The following is a 10667-nucleotide window of genomic DNA, read 5'->3' as shown; positions in this document are numbered from 1 at the left end:
CTGTTCCTGTACCTGTACCTGTAGAAGAAACAACACATATGATCAGGCTGTCCACTGTTCCAATACCTGTAGAAGAAACAACACATAGAATCAGGCTGTCCACTGTTCCAATACCTGTAGAAGAAACATATAGAATAAGGCTGTCCACTGTTCCAATACCTGTAGAAGAAACAACACATAGAATCAGGCTGTCCACTGTTCCAATACCTGTAGAAGAAACAACACATAGAATCAGGCTGTCCACTGTTCCAGTACCTTTAGATGAAACAACACATAGAATCAGACTGTCCACTGTTCCAATACCTGTAGAAGAAACAACACATAGAATCAGGCTGTCCACTGTTCCAATACCTGTAGAAGAAACAACACATAGAATCAGGCTGTCCACTGTTCCAATACCTGTAGAAGAAACATATAGAATAAGGCTGTCCACTGTTCCAATACCTGTAGAAGAAACAACACATAGAATTAGGCTGTCTACTGTTCCTGTACCTGTAGAAGAAACAACACATAGAATCAGGCTCTCCACTGTTCCAATACCTGTAGAAGAAACAACACATAGAATCAGGCTGTCCACTGTTCCAGTACCTGTAGATGAAACAACACATAGAATCAGACTGTCCACTGTTCCAATACCTGTAGAAGAAACAACACATAGAATCAGGCTGTCCACTGTCCCAATACCTGTAGAAGAAACAACACATAGAATCAAGCTGTCCACTGTTCCAGTACCTGTAGTAGAAACAACACATAGAATCAGGCTGTCCACTCTCAGAGCCTACTACTCCAGACAGTGATTTCATGGTAACACAGAACTCATTAAATGTCTTACCTTGTGGTCAGTGGTGTGTCGTCCACCCATTTCCAGGTCCCCTCAGTAACAGAGTCAGTCAGACCAATCCAGACATAGTTCTTCACTCCACATAACCAATTGACAAATGTCTGTAGTTGTGGGATAGACAAAATTGTTAATTCTCTCTCTCTCTCTCTCTCTCTCTCTCTCTCTCTCTCTCTCTCTCTCTCTCTCTCTCTCTCTCTCTCTCTCTCTCTCTCTCTCTCTCTCTCTCTCTCTCTCTCTCTCTCTCTCTGTATCGCTCTCTTCCACACACACACACACACACACACACACACACACACACACACACACACACACCTGTTTGTCTTGGCTGTTGATGATCACCAGGTCTGCTCCTCTATCTCTGCAGTCCTGTTTGCTCTCCTCCCAGGATTTGTACTCAGTAGAGATGTAGTAACAACTGCTACCAAGCTTCTTCCATCCTTGCGGACACACTATAATTTAAATGTTCTTCTTTAGTCACATACAACTCACATTGAATTAAGTCTCAATCAAACACTCAAGGAAGACAGGGCACTAACTAATGGACGGTTTGGAAGTCGTAGATTTTTTTCTAAAATGTGTCCTTTAATGTAAGTTGAATTGCCTGTTTGTAAGTGGCATGTGAACTGATGCAGAGACTGTCAAACAGAACAGTCATTAGACAATTTTACTCACCTTTCTCAACACCTTTCTGTAGCTGGTCTCTCTCTGCTGTCAAGGTGTTGCATCTGGTCTGTAGATGGTCTCTCTCTTTGGTCAGGGTGTTGTATCTGGTCTGTTGCTGGTCTCTCTCATTGGTCAGGGTGTTGTATCTGGTCTGTAGCTGGTCTCTCTCTTTGGTCAGGGTGTTGTATCTGGTCTGTTGCTGGTCTCTTTCTTCGGTCAGCGTGCTGGAACTGATCTGCAACTGGTCTCTCTCTGCAGTCAGGGTCTTGTAACTGGTCTGTAGCTGGTCTCTCTCTTTGGTCAGGGTGTTGTATCTGGTCTGTAGATGGTCTCTCTCTTTGGTCAGGGTGTTGTATCTGGTCTGTAGCTGGTCTCTCTCTTTGGTCAGGGTGTTGTAACTGGTCTGTAACTGGTCTCTCTCTGCAGTCAGGGTGTTGTAACTGATCTGCAACTGGTCTCTCTCTGCAGTCAGGGTGTTGTAACTGGTCTGTAACTGGTCTCTCTCTGTAGTCAGGGTGTTGTAACTGGTCTGTAACTGGTCTCTCTCTGTAGTCAGGGTGTTGTTGCTGGTCTGTAGCTGGTCTCTCTCTTCAGTCAGGTTGTTGCCGCTGGTCTGTAACTGGTCTCTCTCTTTGGTCAGGGTGTTGGATCTGGTTAATTGGTTTCGCTCTGTGAAATAATACCATCAACAACAAGGTAACAGTGGAAAAGTTAATCTATCATTACCAGGGTTGGGTTCAATTGCATTTCAATTCCAGTCTATTCAGGAAGTACACTGGAATTCCAAGTCCAATTCTCTTCAATATTTTTCAATGAGGACAATGTGGAATTGGAATTGGAATTTGGTGTACTTTCTGAATTGAATTGAATGGAGTTTAAATGGAATTGATCCCTGGTCATAACACCACTGATGATTAAGAGAAAGTTTGATTGAGAACATATCAAACTCACGGTAGAGCAACAGGCCTATGATCCCAGCCAATAGGAGAACACACAGCAGACCCAGACTCACTGCAGCAGCTCCAGAGGATCTCTTCCACCACTGATAAAACACTGAAGCACAAATTATTACCATAAGAACTTGCTCTTTATCAGCGTTGTATTTGAGTCTACTTTTGTGTCCATTTGCTCTTTGAAGCACTGAGGAAAAAACACAAACTTGACATGGGACAGAACACCAGAACTGAGTTCCAGCACCTCACATTTTATACTGCTTGACTTCCAGAACCTCTTATAGAACACTGGCTTAAACATATTGTAGAGTTCAGGCACCCAAAATGAGTACTGGCACCTATTTTAGTCCAAATCAAATCAAATTTTCATTTTTCACATGCTTCATAAACAACAGGTGCAGACTAAAAGTGAAATGCTGACTTATGGGTCCTTTTCCAACAATGCAGAGTAAAAAATAATAACAAATACACAGTGAATAACGAATAACATGAACAAGTAAAAATGACATGACTCTATACAGTCAGTACCAGTACCGAGTCCATGTGCACGGATACGAGGTCATCAGAAAGTGACTTTTTTCACATTTTGTTGTGTTACAGTCTAAATAAATAAAAATGTGTCACTGGCCTGGTCTGGAGTTATGTTTTTAGAAATGTTTACAAATTAATAAAAAATGAAAAGCTGAAATGTCTTGAGTCAATAAGTATTCAACCCCTTTGTTATGGCGAGCCTTAATACGTTCAGGAGTAAAAAGTTGTTTAACAAGTCACATAATACGTTGCATGGACTCAATCTGTGTGCAACAGTAGTGATTTTTGAATGACTACCTCATCTCTGTACCCCACACCTACAATGATTTGTAAGGTCCCTCAGTCGAGTAGTGAATTTCAAACACAGATTCAACCACAGAGACCAGGGTGGTGTTCCAATGCCTCGCAAAGAAGGGCACCTATTGGTAGATGGGTAAACTAAAAAAAACAGAGCTGTACAGAATAAAACTATTCCTAAACATGCATCCTGTTGGCAACAAGGCACTAAAGTAATACTGCAAAACATGTGGCAAAGCAATTAACATTAGGTCCTCAATACAAAGTGTTATGTTTGGGGCAAATCCAATACAACACATTACTGAGTACCACTCTCCATAGGTTTTCAGGATAAAAAAAAAAGAAACTGACTGGATTTAAACACAGGCAAAATCCTAGACGAAAACCTGGTTCAGTCTGCTTTCCACCAGACACTTGGAGATGAATTCACCATTCAACAAGACAATAACCTAAAACACAAGGCCACAAGAAGTTTGCAGAGTTACAGTTTACTTAAATCTGCTTGAAAATCTATGGCAAGACTTGAAAATGGTTGTCTAGCAATGATCAACAACGAATTTGACAGATGAAAAGAATAAATGGGCAGATATTGTACAATCCAGGTGTGTAAAAGCTCTTAGAGACTTACCCAGAGACTCACAGCTGTAATCGCTGCCAAAGGTGATTCTAACATGTATTGACTCAGGGGTGTGAATACATATGTAAATTAGATATTTCATTTTCAATAAATTTGCAAAAATGTCTTACATGTTTGCACTGCGTCGTTATGGGGTATTGTGGGTAGATTTTGTCCATTTTGAATACCAGTGTTGTAGTACTCATCCGGTCTCGAGACCACACAGTGTCTCGTGCTTGGCTCGATGTTGGATACATTTGTACTTTTGGTCTTGGCTCTGTCTTGGACAGTGAGGACTCGTACGTTTCTTCCTGAGACCAGCATAAAACCGCGTCGCCAGGCCAAATATATACACTCCTTTCTTGATGCATTAATATCTTAACAGCCTTATCTATTACAGACATGTTTGCGCAAACCTATAGGCCTTCAGTTTGTGACAGGTTCGTGATTCTTAAAGGACAGCAACCGTAACCACTCATGTAAGATACTTTTTGTAAAACACAAAGGGCCAGTGGTGTAGTGGAGGGGATACGCCCACTTTTGTTTCAGTGGTATACTCACTTTTAATCCCTACTGATGCGTACCATGGAGGTATGCGACTTATCAATTATGTAGTACAATAGAGAAATCATTCCCAAAGTAGACAACACAATCGTAAAGCACGTGAAATATATTCACACAGGGTGGCTTTCCTTCACTGGGGTGGGCCGTTTGGGAACTTTTGGGCACCAAAAAAATATTGCTATCTGGTTGTAAATCACAGCTGGCCTGGTACATTGTTTGCTGACTACATTCAAGATGCACCGTTTCAATATTCTGGACAAAAACGCATAAATATAACTAAGGCTGGGTATGTCAATACAATCAAACTAGCAAGGGCAATGATCACAAGTCAGTCATAACGTCGCTAATAGGCTAGCGGATCTATATATGTAGCAAGCAGTACTGAGGATACGAAGAGGCAGGACGCAGGAATCAACAATGTAAAGGTTTGCTTTAACACTGAGCATGAGAACAACAGCGAGCACAACAGGATAGATAATAGACAGTAGCAACGGTGTGTGTGTGTGTGTGTGTGTGTGTGTGTGTGTGTGTGTGTGTGTGTGTGTGTGTGTGTGTGTGTGTGTGTGTGTGTGTGTGTGTGTGTGTGTGTGTGTGTGTTGGGGTATAAGTATGTGTCAGTATCAAGCACTATACCAGGATAAACTGTTACCTGATGGTTGATCACCAACTCCATCCTTCCTGCAGGGCTTGATGGGTGTTTCGTTGCTGTATATACAATCAGCAATATCCATGGTCTTTATTTCATTAGGGGTTTTGCCTTTAAATCCATCTCTGTTGTCATAGTTTGCCTCTGATATCTTTACACACTTGTGCTCAAATGCAGTAACTTCTATTCTTGTAACTTCTACTGTCGTAACTTCTACTGTTGTAACTTCTACGGTTGTAACTTCTACGGTTGTAACTTCTACGGTTGTAACGTCTGCTGTTATCTCAGTTGTAGGTTTGTGTCTGTTCACTTCACCGCTGGATCCTCTGTGTGACTCAGCCTGATGTAAGAGACAGTTTTAACTGTCAACCTCATTAAAGGGGAAACTGTCTAACCAATAGTATGACACTAACCACCACCACGTGACTCCAACCTTATTTTCTTTGTTTTCCACAGTGTAGATTAGTTTGTATATTTAGTTTCTATTAGTTTAGTTTACCACAGTGTAGATTAGTTTGTATATTTAGTTTCTATTAGTTTAGTTTACCACAGTGTAGATTAGTTTGCATATTTAGTTTCTATTAGTTTAGTTTACCACAGTGTAGATTAGTTTGCATATTAAGTTTCTATTAGTTTAGTTTACCACAGTGTAGATTAGTTTTACCATGAGATTAAAGCATTGAAGTGACAATGTGACCCGTTTCAGGAAGCTAATCGTATGTCGCACATCACCTCTTCACATGAGAGGCATTTGAACGTAATAGTTTTTTATTTTATCAAAGTTTTTTTGCAGAAATTGAACTTTAACAAACGTAATAAAAAACTGTAAATACGATTAGGCTCTATGATATAGATATATATATTATATATGTATGTATGAAAATGTATGCACTCACTAACTGTAAGCCGCTCTGGATAAGAGCGTCTGCTAAATGACTAAAATGTAAATGTAAATATTATATACGGCTCTATGCCGAAGGTAGAATGTGGTCCCGTTTCCAGGGAGATCACTGGATAGAAAATCCAATATGGCTGCCAACGCAATGCCGTATATGGCCATGTGTGTGTGACGTCAGTAGCTCTACTCTCATTGGTCCAAACAATTTGTTTACTTTTTTTTTTAGCATTTAGCTTGCAACACAGCCGTCAAGACGTCATGGATTAGATCAATGGATCATCAGAAATGAGTAGATAGATGGATCATCAGAAATGAGTAGATAGATGGATCATCAGAAATGGATAGATAGATAGATAGATTGAGAGACAGAGGTCAAGATTGAGCTGCCAGCATATTGCTTACACCTATCCAACACTTTCAGATCTACACAACAAGTTTCTAACAGCTACGGGTTTATTTGGGTTGCAGGGATTAGTGCCAACGGACCAAGACCCTGGGCTCTGAGTCCAGGCCCAGATCAACACTGCATTTATATGGTCTAATGGCCTACACCACAATAACAAGAGACTCTATCTGTGCTATTAAGTATAGTAGGGCTGCCTATACTAGGGTTAGTAGGGATCAGGCTTTCCTGACCTGTCAGGCATGAAGGGCATTGGTCACCAACTCTGTTCCTGGAGAGACACAGGGTGTGCAGGCTTCTGTCCCAGCTAACACTATGAGGACTAATACACTGGAGGGTTTGTAAGTGTTGGGCTTGACCCCACTGCTTACCCCACGACTCTATCTGGTTGAAGAGTGTCTACTCACCTGTTGCAGGTAGGCATGCTATATAATGACTACAACATAGCTCCAGGTATCAGACCAGGTATGGGAGGTAGACTATAGGTCTACATATTATAGCCAGGGTTGGATGATGACCACTTAGTGTCCACAGAGCAGGTCAGAAGTTACCTTGGAGGGGCGTGGAGAGGAGGGGCGTGGAGAGGAGGGGCGTGGAGAGGAGGGGTGTGGAGAGGAGGAGCGTGGAGAGGAAAGGCGTGGAGAGGAGGGGCGTGGAGAGGAGGGGCGTGGAGAGGAGGGGTGTGGAGGGGAGGGCCGGTGGAGAGGAGGGGCGTGGAGAGGAGGGCCGGTGGAGAGGAGGGGCGTGGTGAGGAGGAGCATGGAGAGGAGGGGCGTGGAGAGGAGGGGCGTGGAGAGGAGGGGCGTGGAGAGGAGGAGCGTGGAGAGGAGGAGCGTGAAGAGGAGGGGCGAGGAGAGGAGGGGCGTGGAGAGGAGGAGCGTGGAGAGGAGGGGTGTGGAGAGGAGGGGCGTGGAGAGGAGGGGCGTGGAGAGGAGGTGCGTGGAGAGGAGGAGCGTGGAGGGTCTGGAGAGGAGGGGCGTGGAGTGAAGGGGCGTGGAGAGGAGGGGCGTGGAGGGTCTGGAGAGGAGGGGCGTGGAGTGAAGGGGCGTGGAGAGGAGGGGCGTGGTGATGAGGAGCAAGGAGAGGAGGGGCGTGGAGAGCAGGGGCGTGGAGAGGAGGAGCGTGGAGAGGAGGGGCGTGGAGAGGAGGGGCGTGGAGAGGAGGGGCGTGGTGAGGAGGAGCGTGGTGAGGAGGAGCATGGAGAGGAGGAGCGTGGAGAGGAGGGGCGTGGAGAGGAGGAGCGTGGAGAGGAGGGGCGTGGAGAGGAGGGGCGTGGAGAGGAGGGGCGTGGAGAGGAGGGGCGTGGAGGGTCTGGAGAGGAGGGCGTGGAGAGGAGGGGCGTAGAGAGGAGGGGCGTGGAGAGGAGGGGCGTGGAGAGGAGGAGCGTGGAGAGGAGGGGCGTGGAGAGGACGGCCGGTGGAGAGGAGGGGCGTGGAGAGGAGGGGCGTGGAGGGTCTGGAGAGGAGGGGCGTGGAGAGGAGGGGCGTGGAGTGAAGGGGCGTGGAGAGGAGGGGCGTGGAGAGGAGGGGCGTGGAGAGGAGGGGCGTGGAGAGGAGGGGCGTGGAGAGGAGGAGCGTGAAGAGGAGGGGCGAGGAGAGGAGGGCCGTGGAGAGGAGGAGCGTGGAGAGGAGGGGTGTGGAGAGGAGGGGCGTGTAGAGGAGGGGCGTGGAGAGGAGATGCGTGGAGAGGAGGAGCGTGGAGGGGCGTGGAGTGAAGGGGCGTGGAGGGTCTGGAGAGGAGGGGCGTGGAGTGAAGGGGCGTGGAGAGGAGGGGCGTGGTGATGAGGGGCGTGGAGAGGAGGGGCGTGGTGAGGAGGAGCGTGGTGAGGAGGAGCATGGAGAGGAGGAGCGTGGAGAGGAGGGGCGTGGAGAGGAGGGGCGTGGAGAGGAGGGGCGTGGAGAGGAGGGGCGTGGAGAGGAGGGGCGTGGAGGGTCTGGAGAGGAGGGGCGTGGAGAGGAGGGGCGTGGAGAGGAGGGGCGTGGAGAGGAGGGGCGTGGAGAGGAGGAGCGTGGAGAGGAGGGGCGTGGAGAGGACGGCCGGTGGAGAGGAGGGGCGTGGAGAGGAGGGGCGTGGAGGGTCTGGAGAGGAGGGGCGTGGAGAGGAGGGGCGTGGAGTGAAGGGGCGTGGAGAGGAGGGGCGTGGAGAGGAGGGGCGTGGAGAGGAGGAGCGTGAAGAGGAGGGGCGAGGAGAGGAGGGCCGTGGAGAGGAGGAGCGTGGAGAGGAGGGGTGTGGAGAGGAGGGGCGTGTAGAGGAGGGGCGTGGAGAGGAGATGCGTGGAGAGGAGGAGCGTGGAGGGTCTGGAGAGGAGGGGCGTGGAGTGAAGGGGCGTGGAGAGGAGGGGCGTGGAGGGTCTGGAGAGGAGGGACGTGGAGTGAAGGGGCGTGGAGAGGAGGGGCGTGGTGATGAGGAGCATGGAGAGGAGGGGCGTGGAGAGCAGGGGCGTGGAGAGGAGGAGCGTGGAGAGGAGGGGCGTGGAGAGGAGGGGCATGGAGAGGAGGGGCGTGGTGAGGAGGAGCGTGGTGAGGAGGGGCGTGGTGAGGAGGAGCATGGAGAGGAGGGGCGTGGAGAGGAGGAGCGTGGAGAGGAGGGGCGTGGAGAGGAGGAGCGTGGAGAGGAGGAGCATGGAGAGGAGGGGCGTGGAGAGGAGGAGCGTGGAGAGGAGGAGCGTGGTGAGGAGGAGCATGGAGAGGAGGGGCGTGGAGAGGAGGAGCGTGGAGAGGAGGAGCATGGAGAGGAGAGCGTGGAGAGGAGGAGCGTGGAGAGGAGGGGCGTGGAGAGAAGGGGCGTGGAGAGGAGGAGTGTGGAGAGGAGGAGCGTGGAGAGGAGGAGTGTGGAGAGGAGGGGCATGGAGAGGAGGGGCGTGGAGAGGAGGAGCGTGGAGAGGAGGGGCGTGGTGAGGAGGAGTGTGGAGAGGAGGAGCGTGGAGAGGAGGGGCGTGGAGAGGAGGGGCGTGGAGAGGAGGAGCGTGAGAGAAGGGGCGTGGAGAGGAGGGGCGTGGAGAGGAGGAGCGTGGAGAGGAGGAGTGTGGAGGGTCTGGGGAGGAGGGGCGTGGAGTGAAGGGGTGTGGAGAGGAGGGGCGTGGTGATGAGGAGCATGGAGAGGAGGGGCGTGGAGAGCAGGGGCGTGGAGAGGAGGAGCGTGGAGAGGAGGGGCTCCTCTCCAAGGCCCTCTTCTCCACGCCACTCCTCTCCAAGCCCCTCCTCTCCACGCCCCTCCTCTCCACCGGCCCTCCTCTCCACCGGTCCTCCTCTCCACCGGTCCTTCTCTCCACAGCCCCTCCTCTCCACAGCCCCTCCTCTCCACAGCCCCTCCCCTCCACAGCCCCTCCTGTCCACGCCCCTCCTCTCCACCGGACCTCCTCTCCACAGCCCCTCCTCTCCACAGCCCCTCCCCTCCACAGCTCCTCCTCTCCACGCCCCTCCTCTCCAAGGCCCTCCTCTCCAAGCCCCTCCTCTCCACCGGCCCTCCTCTCCACGGCCCTCCTCTCCACCGCCCCTCCTCTCCACACCCCTCCTCTCCACGCCCCTCCTCTCCACGCCCCTCCTCTCCACCGGCCCTCCTCTCCACCGCCCCTCCTCTCCACGCCCCTCCTCTCCACGCCGCTCCTCTCCACCAGCCCTCCTATCCACGCCCCTCCTCTCCACCGCCCCTCCTCTCCACGCCCCTCCTCTCCAAGGCCCTCCTCTCCAAGCCCCTCCTCTCCACCGGCTCTCCTCTCCACGGCCCTCCTCTCCACGCCCCACCTCTCCACGCCCCTCCTCTCCAAGCCGCTCCTCTCCACGACCCTCCTCTCCACCGGCCCTCCTCTCCACGTTCCTCCTCTCCACCGCCCCTCCTCTCCACGCCCCTCCTCTCCACCGCCCCTCCTCTCCACGCCCCTCCTCTCCACGCCCCTCCTCTCCACCGGCCCTCCTCTCCACGCCCCACCTCTCCACGCCCCTCCTCTCCAAGCCCCTCCTCTCCACGACCCTCCTCTCCACCGGCCCTCCTCTCCACGCCCCTCCTCTCCACCGCCCCTCCTCTCCACGCCCCTCCTCTCCACCGCCCCTCCTCTCCACGCCCCTCCTCTCCACGCCCCTCCTCTCCACCGGCCCTCCTCTCCACGTTCCTCCTCTCCACCGCCCCTCCTCTCCACGCCCCTCCTCTCCACCGCCCCTCCTCTCCACGCCCCTCCTCTCCACGCCCCTCCTCTCCACCGGCCCTCCTCTCCACGCCCCACCTCTCCACGCCCCTCCTCTCCAAGCCCCTCCTCTCC

At 51.1% G+C, this 10667-nt stretch overlaps 1 protein-coding gene across 1 annotated transcript in view; it reads right to left on the bottom strand.

The window, feature by feature from the left end:
* LOC311119726 (uncharacterized protein) overlaps positions 1–5196 on the bottom strand; it is a gene marked incomplete at its 5' end in the record, with an annotated part of 6916 nt that extends 1720 nt beyond the window's left edge. The window contains 5 exons of the mRNA XM_084194388.1: positions 833–942; positions 1154–1290; positions 1514–2173; positions 2456–2557; positions 5115–5196. Coding sequence (XP_084050514.1) covers positions 833–942; positions 1154–1290; positions 1514–2173; positions 2456–2557; positions 5115–5196 — 1091 coding nt within the window. The remainder of the gene's footprint in view (positions 1–832; positions 943–1153; positions 1291–1513; positions 2174–2455; positions 2558–5114) is intronic.
* Between the last annotated feature and the right edge of the window lie 5471 nt (positions 5197–10667).

The sequence above is a fragment of the Coregonus lavaretus genome (genome assembly GCF_964263955.1).
Source record: "Coregonus lavaretus genome assembly, contig: HAP1_SCAFFOLD_336, whole genome shotgun sequence".
Taxonomy (NCBI): Eukaryota; Metazoa; Chordata; class Actinopteri; order Salmoniformes; family Salmonidae; genus Coregonus; species Coregonus lavaretus.
Note: the sequence above shows the minus strand (reverse complement) of the source record. Positions and strands in the feature narration are given on the sequence as shown.